General features: G+C 34.2%; 3 protein-coding genes across 3 annotated transcripts; all 3 read left to right on the top strand.

Annotated features, from left to right (window-relative positions):
• Positions 1 to 3171: 3171 nt before the first annotated feature.
• On the top strand, positions 3172 to 4566 carry LOC132799295 (uncharacterized). Its single transcript, XM_060816793.1, has 4 exons — positions 3172 to 3175; positions 3283 to 3347; positions 3679 to 3788; positions 4374 to 4566. The coding sequence occupies exons 1-4, from the start codon at positions 3172 to 3174 to the stop codon at positions 4486 to 4488; spliced, it is 294 nt and encodes a 97-aa protein (XP_060672776.1). The 3' UTR covers positions 4489 to 4566.
• A 666-nt stretch (positions 4567 to 5232) lies between these two features.
• Positions 5233 to 8119, top strand: LOC107403904 (triacylglycerol lipase 2-like). The gene is made up of 9 exons (XM_060816646.1): positions 5233 to 5874; positions 5976 to 6086; positions 6168 to 6308; positions 6421 to 6531; positions 6616 to 6759; positions 6841 to 6881; positions 7257 to 7336; positions 7422 to 7517; positions 7677 to 8119. Exons 1-9 carry the CDS (start codon positions 5644 to 5646, stop codon positions 7994 to 7996), a joined length of 1275 nt encoding a protein of 424 aa, XP_060672629.1. The 5' UTR covers positions 5233 to 5643; the 3' UTR covers positions 7997 to 8119.
• Positions 8120 to 19496: 11377 nt separating this feature from the next.
• Positions 19497 to 21746, top strand: LOC107405457 (triacylglycerol lipase 2). Its single transcript, XM_025069084.2, has 9 exons — positions 19497 to 19667; positions 19767 to 19874; positions 20070 to 20210; positions 20293 to 20403; positions 20514 to 20657; positions 20760 to 20800; positions 20936 to 21015; positions 21186 to 21281; positions 21400 to 21746. The coding sequence occupies exons 1-9, from the start codon at positions 19497 to 19499 to the stop codon at positions 21717 to 21719; spliced, it is 1212 nt and encodes a 403-aa protein (XP_024924852.2). The 3' UTR covers positions 21720 to 21746.
• Positions 21747 to 22062: the final 316 nt, after the last annotated feature.

Raw genomic sequence — 22062 nt, 5'->3', positions numbered from 1 at the left:
CGCAATAGCTAATATTTCTTTCTCATAAGTTGACAAGGACAATGTAACTCCTTTAAAAGCTTCACTATAATAAGTAATGAGCCTATCTTCTTGCATTCAGATGGTGCATATTCCTTCACCACACGCATCACTCTCTATACTAAATGGTAGAGAAAAATTTGATAGGTGCAAGACAGGTGATGAAGTAGAGGCTTGTTTTAGCTTATGGAAAGCTGCTTTTGCCTCAGGACTCCACTGGAAATCTTTCTCAGTTAGAAGCTGTGTAAGTGGGGTCGCCATTCCTCCAAACCAATTTATAAATTTTCGGTAATAGCCTGCCAATCCAAGGATCCTCATATTCCCTTTTGGCTAGTAGGAGTAGGTTAATTTTGGAATGCCTATGTTTTGGTTAGGTCTATACTTACTCTTTTCTTAGAGATCATATGCCCCAAATAATCAACTTGCATCACTCCAAATCGATATATGATTTTCTTTGCATTCAAGTGGTTAGCAGAGATAATGGTGAGTGCTTTTTGAAGGTGGATAAGATGATCACACTATGTTTTACTATATATTAGTATATCATCAAAGAAAACCAATATGTACTTACAGAGAGATGGCCTGAAAATGTCGTTCATGAGTCTCTGAAAAGTGGTTGGAGCATTCATGATACCAAAAGGCATCATGACAAACTCGTACTGTCCCTCATGTGTTCTAAAGGTCCTTTTATGTATATATTTTTCTCGAACTTGTATTTGATGGTATCCAGACGACAAATCAAGTTTAGTGAAGAACTATGCCCCATGTAATTTGTCTATGAACTTATCTATGAATGGAATGGGGTATTTGTCTTTAGTTGTAATTTTGTTTAGAGCTCCAAAATCCACACAGAACCGCTAACTCTCATTTGCCTTCTTTACTCAACTGGATCATTCTCATTGCCAAGAACTCCTTAACTTGGAATTAATTTTAGCTTTCTAGTAGTAAAGATAACAGTAAGGCATTACACTCACAAGGGGTTAATTTGGTTGTATTAGAATACTATGGTCTTGGGCTCGTTGGAGTGGTAGCCCACTTGGTTCTACAAAATTTTTTTAGAACTTATCAAGCACGGCCTACTGATTTGTTGGTGGGATCCTCCTGTTGTTTTTGGTCCACACGCTTAATTTAAAGGAGGAGTCCATTCAATTCATACTTTTATGATCCTTATCTTTTAAAATTTCTAAAGAAGGTGAGGTATATCCATGTAACGTATAACGCACTCCATCTTTAAAGAATGCTATCACAAGGTTTTTATACTTTGTTTCTATGGGACCCAAGGTTGCTAACTATTATACATCAAAAACTATTTAGCATGCTACTAATGGAAGGACGCAAAATCAGCACATACTCGATACCCCTAATTGTTTAGAGTGACTCCCGTACATTTCTCTGCACAAACTATCTTCTCTCAGTTGGCAACCATCATCGAGAATCCTTCAGTGTGATCAATAGGTAGTCCAAAGCGGGTTACAACCATTTGGTCAATAGAGTTATGGGTACTACCTCCGTCAATCAAAACAATCACACCCCAATTTTGTATTTTCCTCGCTAGCTAAAATGTTTATGGATGGCTAGACCTTGTCATTGCATGAAATGAAATTTTTGGCATGGGTGGTTCCTCTGGTCATGTTGGTTAATTCACATGGTCTTTTTCCTCCTCTTCTCTAGTACATAATTCATCTATCATGAATAGTTATGGTCGTTTACATGTATGCACTTTTCATCACAATAGAAGCACAAGCTTTCGATATGTTGATCCTTGACCTTTTGGCTTGTGAGTTGTGTAAAATTTGATTGGGCTTGCATCTGGTTGGTAGTTTCACCCCGTTGAGTAAGTGGTGGTCCAAAAAGTCCAACCACCATGTCCCCTAATGCTCTGAGATTTTACCCAAGTCTTTGCTATTGGTGAGCCGTCATAGTGCCCCTTTTCTGCATTTGGTTCTGTTCTTCAACCAACCGAGCTACCTTGATGGCATTCTAACATCCAAACGGATGTCAAACTCGGTTTGGTGGAGTTCAACTGAAGAATTTTGTTTCAATCTAGTAAAAGCTTCCAAAGGATCCTCATATTTCGTTGGTCCAAACTATTGACACTGCTCAGGTGAACTGCAGCCATATAAAGGGACTCTTAAACTTGCTCAACAACTGGTGCCATTGAAAAGTGATGCCTTCCAAGTGAAAGGAAGCCAACTGCACTTGTTGAGCAGGCTCTACTCCTTTAAATTGAAAATATTACTCACATTTGTATATCCATCCATTATGATCGTCTCCATCAAACCATGGAAAGGAAAACTTAAGTTTGATATGCATTCCGTCCGATTGATGGATGACCGACCTCGTCTCACTCCTCAAAGTGTGAGGATGATGAGAAGTCTCACCTTGGGAGAATGAGTTAATCTCTCACTCTTCCTACAGTTGAGATTGTTGAGCTCGCAAGGTCTATAGCTCTATCAAGATAGTTTGCAAGGTAACATCATACCTAGCTAGAGCTTTTTGGCATTAGATTTCCCCCTCGTTTCCATGGCTTTGATACCAAATGATATGTGCCCACAATTTTGAGAAAATGATGAGTTTCTATGTTTTGGATCAAGAGAAATAGAGCAAAATAGAGTAGAAGAAGAGAAAGAATGGTTGAGAGGTAAAGATCAAATGTTGAGAATTTAGAGAGATGGGGAGTTAAATTTTCATTCATTCATCCTCCATCCTTCTATAGCCCTTCTATTATATATATATAGATATATATATATATATATATTACATGTACAAAGCTCAATTCCTATTAATTCATAACTCCGATAAACACATATAAATAACTTATACAATAACTGACAGTAACCTCCGCCTACACAATCCCATACATAGGCAGTTTTCCATGCATGGTTGTTTTATGTTGATTCACACATCCCTAGCTGTTACACATTGGGTAATACATCTATGAATGAGTTGCTCCACGTCCCTGCATGAATTGCATGGAAATGAGCTCTCCATGTGAGGTCCCATCATCTTCAAATTGGTTTAACTTGCAATATAGAAAAAAGGGGAGAAGAAAAAAGTTTTATACTCTTATATGTTTTTTTTTCTTTTCTTTAAACTATAAATTAAAAAATAATTAAGTTTAATCATATGGTGGTGCTGCTTTCAAAATAAATTATGGGTACACAATTGGATCTATATACCATTTAATAATTTATATATAATAAAAATTCAACAAAATATATATCTCTTAATGTTTGATCAGATTGAAACCTTAAAGTGTTGCAGGATATTCTTTACGGCACCTACATGAGACTAGAGTTGATCAAAGGCTTGAATCGATTGAAAAAGCTGTAAGCAAAATATTATATTGTTCTTTAGATCTTCTTTTGTTCTTTTCTTTATGATTATGTACTTCAGATGGGAAATGCTTGGGCTTATATTTATCTAAATGTTCTCTGTCATGTCTCTTAATTTAGTTTTCATTTTAACGATTTCTTAAATTTTTTTTTATTATTTTCCTTGATCACTTGAATATGCTTCATGCATTCTTCTCTATTTGCCTTGATTTAATTGTCTTATTTCCTATCAAAAGTTTAGATGTAGTGTCAGCGCCCCCTAACCTTCCTTTTTATATTTTCTGATTACATCTAGACATTATTTATTTATTTATTTTTGTGGCAGATGAGAAAAAATCATGGTATTGAACATTCAGAAATTAAAAATATTGTTGACTCAGGAAGTTTGAGTCTTCCTGCTTTTATAGCCACTGCTGGAACCACGTTAATTATTGGGTTTGTTCCTAATTCTTTGTTGCTTCTTCATATTGCTTTACAGTCTTAACATCTAAACGAACTATTTATTTTATTTTATAGGGATTGAATTAACTTTTATTGTGCTGTTTCCTTAACATCTAACAAGAAAGAAACTAAGAAATCTAGAAGGGAATAAAAAGAAATTGAAGCTGACTCAATTGACCATCCAAGTGACTATGTAACAAAATTGGCAGTAATGACAAAGGTAAGTGTTCCATCACACACACACAAAAAAAAAAAAAAGTAGGATAAAGAGAACTGGTTGCTGTTGCTGCATGAGAGAAGAGGATTCAAAGGGTGCTTGTGCCTTTATTTTTAGATATAATAAAATCTGGAAAATCATTTATTCAACTATGGAAATGGAGAAGCATAAAGATCTTTTGATGCTAATTATTTGAATGATGCTTTGCTTGAGCTACAAATGGCTGGTAGTTTTCTGTATAAATTACTTTATGCTAGTAGTTTCTTCCTTATTTTGAAGTGAGAACTCAGATTAAACATTCTGAACCACCCTTTTGGTTACTTACACTTGCGCTGTTCTATCTCCTCTTTACTGAATTGCAGGTATGGCTTAGGTTGGCGAGGTGGAAGGTTGTACGCACACAGACAAATCAGAAGGGAGCAAACGAAATTTATGGGGCAAATAAAACAAAAAGTTGGCAAGTACTTGGGAAGGTGAAACCTAGAAGGGGTCGCAATTCCTGTTCCTTAGAAGGCCATTAGACAGTGCAAAAGCTCCAGAGAGTGCAAGTAAAGCAAAGATAGAGGGTGCTCCTACAATACATAATTCTAGAGAAACTTATCAGTCTTGTTAACAAACAGTAATTATGAAAGGAAAGTACTTAAGTTGTTTCCTGAAATGGTATGATGGAAAAAATATTACGTAGTTACAAATCATTATAATTTTTTTTTTTTTTTTTTGGGGATCAATATCACTAATTTCATTGTAAGAAACGAGGTCATTTACGTGGAGAAGTAATAAATATCACTTTCTTTCTCGCTTCCTCAAATTCAACAAGGAGCAAACATAGTGATGTTGCTTGTGTGCGATTTGCCTTAGAGCTAAGCTTGACTAACTTTTTTGGCCTAACCTACAGTGGTAGGAAAAAGTGCGAAAACCGTGGTATTTCAACATATATAATTGGGCAATGCAGGTAGAAAGCAGAGATTTCCTGCCTTGTGTTGTGAAAAACTAATGGCTATAGGTGATTGGTGTTTTTTAACAAACTGATTTTTTCAGCGTTCTGGTTGACCTGGCAAGGAAGATTCAATAGGTGTTACACGTCCTCTAATTTGGACAGTGTGAGGCTTTTATTTAGTTTTAAGACCATTTCTTTGATGTGGAAAAAGTTTTGACGTCAAAATGACCTGTTATAGGATCCTCCAATGACATCTTGATGCCAATGCTTGAAGAACTCTGCTTTGTCATGTATGACGGGAAGGGAATGGTTCCTTGATAATCATCCTCCGCCTCAATTGGAGTCATATTTTCAACTTTTACATAAGAGACAAAAGAAGAGCCAAAAAACATAATCTTTGGGATGAACATTTTTTGGTTATATTTTTGCCGCAGTAGCTTGATCACCTTTTTCAATGTGATAACAGTCTAGGAATTTCTGTTCCACCGTGGCAACGATGAAATCCAAGGTTGGTACAAACTATTGGATCCATATTAGGGAGGAGGGACAGAGACAAGGTGGGTCCCATTAGATGCCTAGTTTAAACCACTTATGCAATCTGTTGACGTAGGAGGTTTTTTTGAGCTCCTCACGTGAATGCTGATTTCTGTTTTTATCTGTATTTTTTAGTCTATATAAAATGGCCTTAAACTTGAATGTTGTTGTACAGTTGTACTACAAGACCAATAGATATGAAGGCGGCCAGTACTTTAACCTCAACTATTCTGGCTATTCTCTTTTGTGTGTCAGCAGCTGGTACTAGAACAAAGTTACTTTCAGTCCCAGGTCAGAATGGTGCTTCTTCATTTGCAGCATCCGGCAATGATGATGATGGCATTTGTATATCGCTGGTGAAGAAACAAGGCTATATTTGTGAAGAACATACTGTAATAAACTTGCTTTGTTTATGTTTCTGTTTGCTAAAAATTCTTATTTGTGTAAGCCACTGCAAATGATTCATATGGTGCTATGGCATTTTGGATTCCAGGTTACTACAAAAGATGGGTATATTCTCAGCATGCAGAGAATTCCTTTGGGGAGGTCAGAGGGAAAGGGAGGAAGTAGGGTACCGGTTGTTTTACAACATGGGGTCCTAATGGTTAGTAATTTTGAAACAGGTAGGTGATAGGTTTGATAAAATAGTAAGATTCTGAATGTTATGATTTGTTGGTGCCGGCAGGATGGGGTGACATGGCTGCTTCTACCTCCAGAGAAATCTTTAGCATTCCTTCTCGCTGATAATGGATATGATGTGTGGATAGCCAATACTCGTGGAACTAAATATAGCCAAGGCCATGTATCTCTCAATCCTAACGATAAGGTTAATTCTCTCTCTCTCTCTCTCTCTCTCTCTCTCTCTCTCTGTAATTGTAGTTCTCTTGTGAGTTTCAAACCCTCTGGTTTTTTGGTAAATTTGTTTGCTTTGGTTTTAGGTTTATTGGCATTGGACATGGGATGAATTGGTGGCTTATGATCTTCCAGCTACACTTCAGTATGTTCATGATCAAACAGGAGAAAAGCTGCATTATGTTGGGCATTCACTGGTGAATTTCCACACGTTCTGCAATTCTGTTTTGTGATCTATTTAGCTCTCTCTATCTTATTGTAAGTCTGAAATTCTTCTGTAGGGTACTTTGATTGCTCTAGCTGCCTTTTCCAAAAATCAGTTGTTGAATATAGTTAGATCAGCTGCCTTACTTAGCCCAATCGCTTATGTGGGTCAGATGACCTCACCTCTTGCAAGATATGCTGCTGAACACTTTATTGCCGAGGTAACCAAAAATTGATTTTTGTAGCTATTATAGTTATCAGGTATACCCTTTTTACTATATATTATCATTTTTCTTTAACAGGGATTATATTCGTTAGGTGTTCATGAATTTGATCCGGTAGGGTAAGGAATAACTCTTGCTCCTTATATTTCCCTCACCACTGCTGTACCTAATGTACCAGGATTACTTCTTTGTATATATTTAAGACAATAGCTATAGTGGTACTACATCTATAACCTTTCATATCAAAATGACATTCAGCAAAGTTTTCAAGAATTTAATCAGGAACTGCGAGCGTTGATTAATACAATTGCCAAATGCATTGACCACTTCAGCATCCACTTTAAAGTTTATTTATGTTACTTATTTGAAAGTTGTATTTCAAAAGAAAATAAAATGCATACAGAAACTGGTATTTTTTGTGATACCATTCACAGCAATCAAGTTTTGAGGAACTATATTTTATCACCCCACTTTCCAACGTTAATTTGAAACAGGGACGACGTAGAAAAATTGCTGAAGGATGTCTGCAAGAATCTGGCTGTTGACTGCACCAACTTGTTGACCATTTTCACAGGTAGTATACATGTCTTGATTTTCTTTAGCACTTGCTAGCATGTAGCATAATTGTCCATTTGACTTGTAATTCATGATACCTACAGGCCAGAATTGCTGCCTGAATTCTTCCATAGTAGATATTTTTCTTGCCCATGAGCCTCAGTCATCAGCGACAAGAAACATGATCCATCTTGCTCAGAGTGAGTTGTTACTTCATGATTTATGATTTTTGATCCATGACTTCTAAAGAAACCTAAATAAACTCATTTTAGATCATCAAGCTTTAACAGTAAAGAAACACCCAGCCTATGGTAGCTCAAATGTTCCAATTGGTAATCAAAATTTCTTGTTTTTGACAGTGATAAGACAAGGAACAATCACAATGTTCGACTACGGAAATGAAGATGAAAACAGGAAACACTATGGGAAGCCCAACCCTCCAGCGTATGACATGACAGGCATTCCAAATGATCTTCCTCTTTTCCTCAGCTATGGTGGGGCAGATGCTCTTTCTGATGCCAAAGATGTGCACCTATTGCTTGACAGCCTCAAAGATCACGATGGGGATAAGCTTGTGGTTCAGTACAGGGATGATTATGCGCATGCAGATTATGTTATGGCTGAAAATGCTAAGCAAGTTGTCTATGATCCTCTCATAGCTTTCTTTAAGCTTCAGTGAAAATATTACTTGTAAAAAACAGAAAATACAGTTGCACCTTTTTTCTTTTTTTGGTCCACATACAAGTTGTCTTCACAGATAGAAATATCTCTTCTTTTGTACCACAAATCATAATTATTGTTAAGATAGATTCTAAATTTATAAGATCCATTTTCACCTCCCATTTTGTCATTGGAAATGTTCTAACAGTAATTGTTTTACTGTGTGAGGGTTTACATTGATTTGATTGAAAGTTTGACATTTATTGTTAAATAATACATATTTCCAGCTTGTAATCAATGACATGATGGGTTCAAAAGAGCTACAACCTAATGTAGGCAATGATTCTTGAATTTAGTTATAAACATTATTAATACTTCCATTGTTGTTTATAATGAACTCGACTAAAACTTCCATTCACATACAACTCTCGAAACCATGTGATAGAGCAAAGTTCCACCTTTTACCATTCATGAAATGAAACATTCAAGTTTAAGAGATACAAACCTAAAAGATGGCAGTTTCTTGGGCAGACAAAAACGTAGATGGTTGCAATTCCAGTTTCTTAGAAGACCATTGATTAAGCATCTGCAAAGGATGATCCTTCCAGATACAATCCTGGAGAAAACCAGTAACAACGACGAACAAACTATGAAAGAAAGTCGTTAAGATGTTTGCTGATAAGGTGTGATGAAAAGAATATCATTCTATAGTTTACAAATCATTATAGTTTTATCTTTTGTAATGTTATGTTTGAAGAAAGAATGTAACAGTTCTTTATATCAGTTTTTAATTCTTTTCCTTCTAACTCAACTATTTCTGTTTGTATTCTTGGGTTGTTGCCGTCTCTAATGTGTTTTAGCAATTTGGCCTTGCTTGATTTGACGTTTTAAAATTTTTATTTATTTTTAATTTATTTGGCTCTAATAGTTTATATTGGGAGGGAAACTTACAGTGGAATCGTCCTACTTGAACATTGATTATCAAAAACAATATGGATTATACAGATGTAACATTGTCAAGATTAATGACTATAGTTGACTAATATTTCTAAGTTCCAAGTGTTTCCAATCGTTCTGGTTGGTCCACCAAACAAAGATCAAAGGACAGCTTCCATTCTATACTCAGTAAAAGATCATAGAGTGGGTAGGGGTAGGCATGGATTGAGTTGGTTCGGTTTTGGACCAAAATACAATCCAATCCATACTTTTCGGTTTATCTAATATAGAATCCAATCCAAATCATTGAAACATTAAATCTAAATCAAACCAAATCACTTATGATCGGTTTAGTTTGGATTGGTTAGTCGGTTTGAAACATACTAGTTTATAAATATATAATACAAATTAAAAGTTTTCCAAATATAAAATATAAGATTGCAATCTATAAATATGCAATCTATAATATCTAGCAACACTCATCAATGTTAAAAAAAATAAAATAAAAGAAATACTCTTCAATGGAAAATAAAAAAGAAAATGTAGCAACTGATACACATCATACACTTCATCAAGTAGCAAGCATTAATAGTCATCATCTCACTCCTAGCTAGTGGTGCCACGAGTTTTGAATTTGATGGTTGTGTGTGTGATGGTTGAATTGAAGCTTGATTAATGGTTATGGTGGTGGTGCGGCAACAAGGTATGTAAATGTTTAGGGTTTCAATTTCATTTTGGAAATTGGGAATAAGTTAAAAAAAAATATATTAAAAATTAATATATAAAAATGAAAAAAAAAATTGAAAATAGATCATTTATGTTGGATTGGATTTATATTTCTAACCCAATAATCAATCCAATCCAAACAATTTATGATATTTTGAATCCAATCCAATCCAAACTGCTAAAAATGGATTGGATTGGTCGGTTTGAATGGGTTTGATTGGATTTTGCTGACCCCTAAGAGTGGGGCTTCTATTTATTGTGAATACTTTACTCTGAATGTTCTTTTGTAGGACACTTCAATGATATCTTTGATGCCTGTGCATGAAAAACTCGACTTTGCCTAGCATTAGGATGCTCTTGATTTTCTTGTCTCATGTTGGAGGTAAATTTCAACTTTTTTTTTTTACAAAAAAAAATGACAAAAAACATATCCTTTTGTTAGAAGATTCTGTAACTATGTATTTAACTATATGTTATTTTAGGTAGTTAAGAGATTCATAAACTGTACAAATATTTAGGAATCAATTTTATTTTTTTTATTTTTTAATTAAAGAGATTTGTTACCTATTTTGTATTGTAGAGAGAATTATAAATTCTAATGTACAGAAGCATAATGAAAAATATATATCCCATTCTTCACATTTTTTCTATCTCTATTTTTTATGGTATTAGAGCGGGTTAAACCTTTCGGTGAAAAGTACTGCAATGTGAACAGTATCCCGTGTGAGCAGTACTCGCATAAACAATAGTCTTTTTGTGAACAGTAGCTCTTACGAATAGTATCCACGTGAATAGTATCTCTGCGTTTTTGCACTAAAGATGTCTGAAATCACGTCTAGTTTTCAGCCTTAACCTTCTGAGCCTCAGATTGCCCAGAATTTGCTTGAAAATGACCCTATTCAGATCATTATAATCCGACTAAATGGTGACAATTTTCTCCTATGATCACAATTTGTTCATATGTATTTTAGAGGAAGAGGGAAAATTGGCTATATCACATGAGACATGAAGATGCCTGATATGAAAGATCCAGCTTAAGCTGTCTGGGATGCTGAAAACTCCATGGTAATGACATGGTTGGTTAATTCCATGGCTGAAAAGATTAGGGCAAGCTATCTCTGCTATTCTACAGTCAAGGAATTATGGGATAATGTCTCACAGATTTACTCAAATTTAGAGAATCAGTCCCAAGTTTATGAATTAACTCTGCAGATTGGAGATATCCGCCAAGGTGATGACTTTATGACTAAATATTTTAATTCTCTTAAGAGAATTTGGTTGGACCTGGACTTATTCAACGATTATGAGTGGAAGTCACCCGATAACTGCAATTACTGCAAGAAGATGGTGAATGTTGGTCGAGTCTTCAAGTTTCTTGCAGGTTTAAACATTGAATTTGATGAGGTTCATGGTCGGATTATTGGAAGGAACCTTTTACCCCCAATCGGTGAGGTATTTGCAGAAGTATGTAGAGAAGAAAGCCGGAGACAAGTGATGCTTGTGAAAAAGGTTGTAGGTACAACTGGACCTGTGGAAGGGTCAACCCTAATTATTTCTGAGGCCTAAGTCAGTTGAAAGTCATCCAAAATCAGCGGGGTTGGAGACAAAAATAACCTGCATGTGATTATTGTGAGAAACCTTATCATACACGAGAGAATTGCTACAAGCTGCACGGTAGACCATCCAATGGTAGGATGAGCAAAATTGGTGAACAACATTTACCTACAGCAAATGAGGCAGAATCATCTCCATTCAGTAAAAAGCAATTAAATCATCTTCTTAAACTTCTAAAATCCTATTCGTTATCTAATACTCCTGTCGAGTTTGCAGTACACACAGGTAGCAATTCTTTGGCACTCTCAGTTCTAGGAAAATCTGGTTCTTGGATCATAGATTCAGGGGCTTCTAATCATATGACAAGTTAGTATAATCTATTCAGTTCCTATTATCTTTGTTCTGGTATCAAAAAAGTGAGAATAGTTGATGGTAGTTTGTCATCTATTGTAGGAAAAGGAAACATTAAAATTTATGAAAAAATTACTATAAAATCTGTTCTACATGTTCCAAAACTTGCCTGCAATTTTCTTTCTTTCAACAAACTGTCTAAAGATACTAATTGCTCAATTCTTTTTCTTCCTTCAGGACCAGAACTCAGGGAAGATGAATGGAACTGCTAGAGAGATAAATGGGCTCTACTATTTTGATGAAACATCTACTGGTAATAAAAAAGTTCATGGTTTAAGTAGTACTAGTTCAAACTCTGTTTATGATCAAGTTATATTATGGCATAAAAGATTAGGGCATCCTAGTTTTCAGTATTTTAAACATTTGTTTCCTAAATTGTTTAAAGGAATTGATTGTTCAAAACTTCATTCTAAGTCTTGTCATTTGGCTAAAAATCGTCAAGTTTCATTTCCAATGAAACCTTATCTTGCTTTAAAACCATTTTATTTGTTTTATAGTGATGTTTAGGGTCCTTCTAAAGTTAATACATTTTCTGGCAAAAAATGTTGTGACTTTTATTGATGACCATACAAGGGTATGTTGGGTTTACTTGTTGGAAAGGAAATAAGAAGTTGAACAAAGATTTAAAGAATTTTTCTTAATGATTGAAAATCAATTTCAAACCAAGATTGGTATTCTAAGATAAGATAATGGGATTGAATACTTTAATAAATATTTAGGAGCATTTCTGACCAAAAAAGATATTATTCATCAATCAACTTGTCATGACACACCATAACAGAATGGAATTGGTGAAAGAAAAAATCGACATCTTCTTGAGGTAGCTAAAGCCATCATGTTTTCTATGAATGTACCTAAATATCTCTGGGGAAATGCACTCCTAACTGCTTGTTACCTAATAAATAGAATGCCATCTAAAGTTTTAAAATATAAAACACCTTTACAAATTTTGAAAACTTTTTTTCCAAATCTCAGATAACTATGGATCTTCCTTTAAAAGTGTTTGGTTATGTCTGTTATGTGTATATACCAAATGTTTTTCGATTAAAACTAGATCCTAAAGCTGAAAAATGTTTTTTCCTTGGTTATGCATTTAACAAAAAAGGGTACAAATGCTTTAATTCAGTTACAAATGTTTTTTTTTTAAGAGTATGGATGTACACTTTGTTGAGGACCAACCTTTCTTTAAAAAAAAAAAAATTCTCTTCAAGGGGAGAATATAAGAAAGGAAGATAATTTTTGGGAAACTTTACCTATTCCAGAAGAATTTATACCTTCAATTAATTCTAATAAGCAAATCTCGAAAACAATTGTTGAAAGAATGGAACCTAGTGATAGTACTCTTAATCTAAATTTGCCAAATACTACATTATCAGAAACAGGGGGAGAAGTACTTCAAACAGATAACAATTCTCATCCTGAGTTTCAGTTTTATACTAAGAAGAGGTTTCATAAAAGTACTATTGTTCCAATTGTTCCTCCAGCAGAAGTCCAATCCAATTTGCCTAGTGAAGGTCCTGCAACTCAGAGTAATCCTTCTTCTACTCATATTCCATTTCTATCTAATAATTTGCTTAATCTGTCCTCCTCGGATCTTGATCTTCCAATTGCATTAAGAAAAGGTACCCGAGCTTGCACAAAACAACCTATTGCAAAATACTTGCATATGAAAGACTATCACATACTCATAAAGCATTTGTGACTAGGATTTCTAATTTGTATGTGCCAAGAACTGCTTAGGAAGAATTAGATGATCCAAAGTGGAGGTTAGCTGTGATGGAAGAGATGATTGCTCTTGAGAAAAATAATACGTGGAGTATTATTGATCTATCTCATGACAAGGAGACGACTGGGTGCAAATGGGTGTTTACAATGAAGTGCAAAGCTGATGGAAGTGTGGAAAGATACAAAGCAAGACTCGTAGTAAAAGGATTTACCCAAACTCATGGTATAGACTACCACGAAACTTTTACTCTTGTTGTTAAGATTAACTCCATCAGAATACTTCTTTCTCTTGCAGTCAATTTTAACTAGCCACTTCGTTAGTTCGATGTCAAAAATGTATTCTTGAATGGAAACCTAAAGGAAGAAGTATATATGGACCTACCACCCGGATTTGAAGAAAGTCTTGGAAGAGGCAAAGTTTGTAGTTTAAAAAAAATCCCTATATGGGCTGAATTTGACATTAAGGACCTGGGAAAGCTTAAATATTTTCTAGGGATGGAGTTTTCAAGATCCAAAAAGGGAATCTTCATCAACCAACAAAAATAAAATCTTGATTTTCTCAAAGAGACAGGGATGACAAGCTGTAAAGCTGCAGAAACTCCAATAGACTCAAATGTGAAGCTAAAAGCAGCAACAACAATTAAGGTGGTTGATCGAGAATGTTATCAAAGATTAGTGGGAAGGCTAATCTATCTATCACACATAAAACCTGACATAGCTTTTGCAGTAAGTGTAGTAAGCTAGTTTATGCATTCACTTGGATCTACTCATATTGAAGTTGTGTTAAGGATTTTGAGATATCTAAAAGGAAATCTGGGGAAAGGACTTTTGTTCAAAAATAGGGGTCATCTCCAAGTCGAAGCCTACAAGATGTAGATTGGGCAGGTGATATAAAAGATAGAAGATCTACCTCAGGTTACTGCACTTTAATAGGAGGGAATTTGGTTATTTGGAGAAGTAAAAAACATAATGTTGTAGCAAGGAATAGTGTAGAGGCAAAATTCCGCTTTGTTGCACATAACTTTTGTGAAGTGTTATGGATCAAAAAACTCTTAGAAGAGTTGAAGTTTTCTACACTAGCACCTATTAAAGTCTATTGTGATAACAAGACATTTATTTCCATAGCTCACAATCTAGTTCTACAAGATAGAACAAAACATGTAGAAGTGGATAAATATTTCATCAAGAAGAAGATAGATAGCGGTGTGATATGTATATCCTACATATCCAACACGAGCCAAGCAGCGGATATTTTTACCAAAGGTTTTCTAGGATGCAGTATGAGAACTTAGTTAGTAAGCTTTTCATGAGTGATATATTCATGCTGCTTGAGAGGAAGTGTTGGAAGATTATGTAACTATGTATTTGATTATGTATTATTTTAGATATTTAAGATATTTAGGAATCGGTTTTATTTATTTATTTTTAATTAAGAAGATTTGTTATCTATTTTGTATCCTAGAGAAAACTATAAATTCTAATGTATAGAAGCATAATAAAAAAAATATATATCTTATTTTTCACATTTTGTCTGTCTCTATTTTTTACCTTTGGAATGAAAATGTTTTCATTTACATTTTTTGGCAGACGCATTATCTTGAGCACTGTTTTCTATGTGTTGTTATTATTGGTCTAGGAATTTCTATTAACTATGGCAGCGTTGAAAACAAAGGTTTATATACTCTAACGGGGGTATTAAGGAGAAAAACGACAAGGTGGGTCCCATTGGATGCCTAATTGTAGGAAAAGATTGTCTCCTAGCGGAGGGAGGCTTTTTGACATCATATAAATTTTAGTTTCTGTTTGTGAGCTGTCTCTTTATTTATTTATTTATTTTTTGGCCTCCCCGCCGGGGGGGTATAAAATCCTGTAGACACGAAGGTACTTGAACAATAATATCAAAAGCTATGAAGATGGCCAATACCCCAATATCAGTTATTCTAGCTAAACAAAATTACTCTCTGTTAGAGATTCAGGTAGTATTTCTTCATCAAAACCATTGAGCAGCGATGGCATTTGTGCTTTGATGGTGAAGAAACAAGGCTATGCTTGTGAAGAACATACTGTAATATGCCTGTATTGTTCCTATTTCAGGTTACAAAGAGTTTTCAGACATCTAGTAAACAATGCAATGGCTAATATGATATTGTGCAATGGAATTTCTGGATTCCAGGTTACAACAAAAGATGGATAATTCTAAGCATCCAGAGAATCCAAGTGGGGAGGTCAGCGAGTACAGCAGGAAGCAGGATACCGGTTCTAGTACAACATGGGGTCCTGACCGTTAGTTGATTGGTTTTCATAAAATGGTTTTATTGTTAATGTAATGATTTCTTGAATGCTTTACAGGATGCAATAACATGGTTGATACTGCCTCGAGAGCTTTAGCATTCCTCTTGGCTGACAATGGGTTCGATGTTTGGCTAGTTAGTTCTCGTGGAACAAAGTATAACAGTGGCCATATAACACTGAGGGTATGTTTGGTTTATAGAATAAATATAGGAATATAATTTCTATTTTATAGATTTTATTTTTTCTATATTTGGTAAATTTTTTAATTTGGCAATTGTTATTGCATTGGTATAGATAAGCCTATATTTAAAATAATAATAATTTCTTATTAAAATCTCAGAATTTCTATTTTTATGTTTTAATTTGAATAAGTTTTAAAATATTTTTATCACATCTAAATTTAAATTGATTATCATATACTAAAAATATATAAATAAATATAAAATTTAATTTTTAATTAATTTTTATCAAATTTAAATTTTTTGGAAAAGAAAATATTTATAAAACCTAAATCTTAATTTTAAATCAATATTTTTATCAAATATATAAATAGGAATTATTATTTTTTTTTTCATTTTCTATTTCTATGGATAACTATTCTTATTTTTAAAGAAATACGTGTCCTGATAAGGTTATAATTTTTTTTTTTTTTTTTCTCTGCATACGGTTCTTTTCCTAGTAACACTTAGTTTTCCATTTTTTCACTAAACAACTAGGCTTTGCTTTTAGGCTTATTGGCAATGGACATGGAATGAATTGGTGGCTTATGATCTTACAGCAACGGTTCAGTATGTCCATGATAAAACAGGAAAAAAGATGCATTATGTTGGGCATTCACTGGTGAATTTTCACAGATTTTCTGTAGCCTTTCTGTTCTGTGATTTATTTGGCTCTGTCTTATTCTAGACATATGAAATTCTTTTCTAGGGAACTTTGGTAGCTCTGGCTGCTTTTTCCAAACACCAGTTGTTGAATATGGTAAGATCAGCTGCCTTGCTTAGCCCAGTTGCTTATGTGGGTCATACGGCCTCACCTCTCACAATATCAGCTGCTGAGAACTTTCTCAGCGAGGCTAGCACTAATTCCTTTTCGAATCTATTTTAGTTATTGGATGGAGTAACCTTTCACCCTCTATTATCTTCATGTTAACAGAAATTATACGCGCAAGGTTTTAATGTATTTGATCCCATAAGTTAAGGAACAAACTTTGCTCCTTTCCTTTCTAACACCACTCTTTACCTATATAACAATACTACACTAATACTGCTTTTTATAAATATATATGGTTTAAGAAAATAGAAAAATGCTGCTACATATGGTAAACATACAAATCAAAAGGACACCTTGCAAAACTATTTCACCTAAAAAGTTCATTTGGGGCTTGCTCTGCCTGATTAATACAATTCAGAAAATGCTTCTACATATGCCTCACTTAAGTTGCTTATTTGGCATTAGTATTTTATATAAGTTCAAAGAGAAACTGGTATTATACGCAATACCATTCACAACAGTCAGTTTAAGCTTATCTGCATTTTCAATGTTAATTTGAACAGAGAACGTATACAAAAGTTTCTGAAGATACATTGCAAGAATTCTGATGTTGATTGCACCAACTTTTTATCCCTTGTCAGAGGTAGTATACATATCTTGATTTTTTCTTTATTAGCTATTTGGTATATAGCAATATTCGCCGTTGGGACTTGGAATTTATGATGTCTATAGGCCAGAATTGCTGCCTGAATAAGAGGTTCTTAGATACATTTCTATCCCATGAACCTCAGCCATCCGCGATGAAAAACATGATCCATCTGTCTCAGAGTAAGTTTTTCCACTTTGTGACTTTTGGCATGCGAGTACTAAAGCAACATTTGTTTCTTTATTGGTTTTCTGGAAGGAGTATTAAAGCAACTTAAATGATTATTAACAATAGTACTGTACTTGCTCAAACAGAAACTTACTTAAACTATCAAGTCTTCAAGGTAAAAAACCATCTTAGTAACTAAACAGAAATTCTGTTTTTGTTCCAATTTCGTGTCAAATTTGGTGTTTTGGACAATGGTAAGGAAAAAACCATCACAATGTTTGACCACGGTAATGGAGAAGAGAACAGGAAATACGTTGGGCAGCCAAATCCCCCAGCATACAACATGAAACACATTACAAAGGACTTTCTTCTTTGCCTTAGCCATGGAGGGGAAGATGCTCTTGCTGATATCAAAGATGTGCACCTATTGCTTGACGACGTCAAAATCATCACGAAGATAAGCTTGAGGTTCATTTCTTAAAGGACTATGCTCATGCAGATTTCACTTTTGGTAGTAATGCTAAGCAACTTGTGTATCATCCTCTCATAGCATTCTTTAAGCTTCACTCAGAAAATTGAACTTCCTTTTTTGCTCAAGTCAAGCTATATTGACAAATAGATAGCCTGATAAATAAAATCCTTCTTTTGCTACCATAATTCATAATTGTGGTTAGATTGGTTCTAATAATATAAAATTTACTGTGATTACTCATTTTGTCATTGAATTTGTGATTCCAGTATTTTTTTTTTTTTAACTGTTGACATTGACTATGAGAACCCGATGGAGGCTTGGTTATTTGTTCTTTTTTATTTTTTTGGTTTAAGTTCCAAACAGGGTTGTGAACGATATACTTGAATTGAGGTTTAATAATGAATGTTACAAAAAGCTTTATGATATTTCCAAAATTAAGAATGAACATATCATTTATCACCTATTTTAAAATTGCTAATTACCTTTTCAAATTCTGAATAATGTTTCAACTTTTTCTGTCCTGCCGTCCGTATGACAAAAGATTATTTATGACAAACCAACTTAGCAGGTGAAGAATTTAAGATTAACGTTTAATACCTGGCAAATTATGTTTGTATAACTTCTAAAGTGACAACAACTTACATTTAAAAAAAAAACAATATACCTAAATATATTCATGAAAAGACAAAGAAAATGTTGGATATTATTTAAAAAACTCTATATTTCAATTAAGTAATAGTTTCCAAGCTAACTTAACAGTCAAGCATTCAGTTTGGACACGAAATCATTGAGCCTATTCCTTCCTCTATCAGGATCTTTCTCATAAACTATGAACTGCTAAAATGTTGTTAGTATGAAACCATGATATAAGTCAACTTAATACTCTTATTTTTCAGCATCCATGGTAAATTTAACTAGGACAAAAGTCAATATTCATAAAAAAAAAAAAGAAGAGGCAAATTACCATTCCTTTTAGTCTATAAACAATTATACACATAAGATTATCTACGTACCTTTTTTGGTTCGTACATTGAAAGACAGAGCTAATATCATTATGAGAGTGAATCCAAAGTTTTCAATTTTATCTATATACATAATTACAAAATTCAGTGGAAAAAGCGGGAAGATTTTTAATGAAGCTCACCACAGATGCAATGATCGAACTTCCCAGAACCTTTCAACTATCCCTAATACTCAAGAATGTAATAAAAATAAATAAATAATATAAAAGATAGGAAGAAAGAAGGATAGAGTATTAAAGCTAGATCATAGGTCAGCTCATCCTATCTTCCATGTCATACTTCTTTCCATCAAACGCACTTGTATATTGTAGTAGGAAGAAAAGTTACAAAAACCAATACAATTAGGACTATAAGTCCAATTTAAAACTAACAAAATAACTTTATTATAATAAGTAAAAAAACTGTTGAAACATATTAAGTACACAATGGTAAACAGTAATTAACAATATTAAAACATTATAATTTTAAATAAACATCCGACAGATAGAATATAACCGCTATACTGTTTCTTTGTGTATACTGTTTAGTATAAAAAGCAGCTAGAAGAAAATCCATTTGAGTAACAAATAAGTTCTCAATGGCTAAAATATGGACCACCACTCTACTTCTGGTGGCTCTTATTTGTATGTCAGCAGCAGCAGCAGTAGAAGCAAGAACCAAATTGTACCCAATCAATGATCAAGGTGCTAATAATAGCATTTGCAAAACAATGGTGGAGACACAAGGCTTTGTTTGCCAAGAACATCAAGTAAGAAGTTATACTTTTTGATTAAGATATGTCTGTCCTAATATCATCAACTAATCCCTTTTTCTTTCACCTAGAATGAAAATCTTTTGTGGGTTTCAGGTGACAACACAAGATGGATACATTCTTGGATTGCAGAGGATTCCAGTTGGGCGTTCGGGTAAAACAGCAGACAAACCACCAGTTTTGCTACAGCATGGACTCTTCATAGTTAGTATCTCTGCCCACCTTTATATGTTGATTTACATATTTCTGTTTCCATTTGAGTAAAGACATAACAAAAACCAATTGATTTAATTAATTTTCTGCTTTGTAATGTTTTTTGAAGTCGCATATCCTGTTTTGAACTTTAGTAGTACCTTGGAAATGACATTGCAAACTGAAATAAGCTGTTTATGATAACAGGACGCTGCAACATGGCTATTCAATTCCCCTGATGAGTCTTTGGCATTTATCTTGGCAGACAATGGTTTTGATGTGTGGCTTGCTAATTCTAGAGGGACAATGTCTAGCCAGGAACACAAGTCACTTAGTCCTAATGATCCGGTTGGCTTTGTTTTGCTTTTCTTTATCCATGTTAAACTTCATCATGCAATTATAATAGCTTTTTATCTCTTGCATCATGTAGGCCTACTGGGAGTGGTCATGGGATGAACTGGCTTCTCATGATCTTCCTGCTGTATTCAAGTATATTTATGGTCAGACAGGGCAGAACCTTCACTATGTTGGGCATTCTTTGGTGAATATCTGCATCTTAATTCGCTCAATTTCTTTCAGGGTCACAATTGAAGATTATTTCGTTAGAAATATAATAAAGGATTTACTAAGATTTGGAATGATGAATCATAGGGAACTTTGATTGCTTTGGCTGTTTTCTCCCAACACCAACTCCTGAACATGATCAGATCAGCTGTCTTGCTTAGTCCAATTGCTCATCTGCAGAATATCCAATCCATGCTCATGAAAGCGGCTGCTCAGGATTTTTTAGCTGAAGTAAACTCAATCATATCCAATATATCTACACATTAATTTCATTCATTGAAATGAAACCCGCTTAGAAATTTTATTTTATTTAATTTTCCCCTTCTTTAACAGGATCTGTACTGGTTGGGTCTTCATGAATTTGTTCCAAAAGGGTAAGAGAAAACAATTTAAGCCAATTCAATTGCTCATTTCTTAACTTGCTTGGGAAAAAATGTTACATTTTGTTGAGAAATAGAAGAGTAAAACAGAAGGCGAAACATATAATTTAAACTCTGTAATCCCAACAGGCTAGAAGCTGCCAAACTTCTGAATCAACTATGCAAACTACCAGGAATTGACTGCTCAAACTTAATGACTGCCTTCACAGGTAACTTCATTGTTCTTAAATTCATTAAAAACAAGAAAAAAAAGAAAAAGAGAAAAGAAAAGAAAACTTCATTGTTCATACAAGCACTTTGATTGATTCTTTGTTTTTGCTTTTATTTATTTTGTCTTTTTTCACAGCTAATGATTGACTAATTTATTGCAACATCGTAGGGCCAAATTGCTGTGTTAATTCTTCCAAGGCAGATATTTTTCTTCAACATGAACCTCAGTCTACATCCACCAAGAACATGATTCATTTGGCTCAGAGTAAGTCCATAAGGAAACAGATCAAACTCTTAAATCTATTTTCAGTACTCGATGGTACAAAGTTTGAACATATTTTGCTGGTTTTTCTTTTTTATTTTGGATCATATATGGAAAGCAGTGACCAGAACTGGAAATATAACGAAATTCGATTATGGAAATGAAGAGGGAAACATGAATCACTATGGGCAGCCAACTCCTCCAGTGTACAACATGAGTAGCATCCCAAATGAGCTTCCACTTTACCTCAGCTATGGAGGGAAAGACACACTTTCTGATATGAAAGATGTGCAAGTTTTGCTAGACGACCTAAAAAACCATGATAAAGACAAACTGGTGGCTCAGTACATTGAAGACTATGCTCATGCAGATTTTGTTATGGGTGTTAATGCTAACAAAGTTGTATATGATCCTTTGATGGCCTTCTTCAGCCTCCACTGAGTTTTCACTTCCAAGTTGCTGCTCTACACATTGTTCAGTAAAACATTTTGATTATTACATACCATGTAAATGTTCGAATCATGAATATAAAAAACAGAAAAAAATTGGTTAGATGCAATTTAGTACCCTGTAGTTTGGGAGAGTTGCATTTTGAGCCCACAAATTCAATGTAACACCCTGAAATTTAAACTTCTAATTTCTGTTGAAAAGGTGGTAATCTTGCCACCTTGTGCAAGCCAAAGTCCACCAAGGTTTGCACCCTCTTTCCTTCTTTATAAGAAATATTTTGTTGAATGGCCTAATGCAATATTTATGTCTATGTTTTATGTTCCTTTTAATGTTT

Source organism: Ziziphus jujuba, chromosome 4 (genome assembly GCF_031755915.1).
Source record: "Ziziphus jujuba cultivar Dongzao chromosome 4, ASM3175591v1".
In the NCBI taxonomy this organism is placed as follows: domain Eukaryota; kingdom Viridiplantae; phylum Streptophyta; class Magnoliopsida; order Rosales; family Rhamnaceae; genus Ziziphus; species Ziziphus jujuba.
The sequence above is the reverse complement of the archived record's forward strand: the minus strand, read 5'-3'. Positions and strand labels throughout refer to the sequence as shown.

What these genes read in the sequence shown, in the direction of transcription:
- LOC107405457 (XM_025069084.2), top strand. Translation starts at nt 19,497, where the DNA reads ATGGCTAAAATATGGACCACCACTCTACTTCTGGTGGCTCTTATTTGT. An exon ending in TACAGCATGGACTCTTCATA is followed by an intron (nt 19,875 to 20,069) that starts GTTAGTATCTCT and finishes TTATGATAACAG; the next exon opens with GACGCTGCAACATGGCTATT. An exon ending in CATGAATTTGTTCCAAAAGG is followed by an intron (nt 20,801 to 20,935) that starts GTAAGAGAAAAC and finishes TAATCCCAACAG; the next exon opens with GCTAGAAGCTGCCAAACTTC.
- LOC132799295 (XM_060816793.1), top strand. An exon ending in TTGAATCGATTGAAAAAGCT is followed by an intron (nt 3,348 to 3,678) that starts GTAAGCAAAATA and finishes TTTTTGTGGCAG; the next exon opens with ATGAGAAAAAATCATGGTAT. An exon ending in GGAACCACGTTAATTATTGG is followed by an intron (nt 3,789 to 4,373) that starts GTTTGTTCCTAA and finishes ACTGAATTGCAG; the next exon opens with GTATGGCTTAGGTTGGCGAG.
- LOC107403904 (XM_060816646.1), top strand. Translation starts at nt 5,644, where the DNA reads ATGTTGTTGTACAGTTGTACTACAAGACCAATAGATATGAAGGCGGCC. An exon ending in ATATTTGTGAAGAACATACT is followed by an intron (nt 5,875 to 5,975) that starts GTAATAAACTTG and finishes TTTGGATTCCAG; the next exon opens with GTTACTACAAAAGATGGGTA. An exon ending in CTTGTTGACCATTTTCACAG is followed by an intron (nt 7,337 to 7,421) that starts GTAGTATACATG and finishes TGATACCTACAG; the next exon opens with GCCAGAATTGCTGCCTGAAT.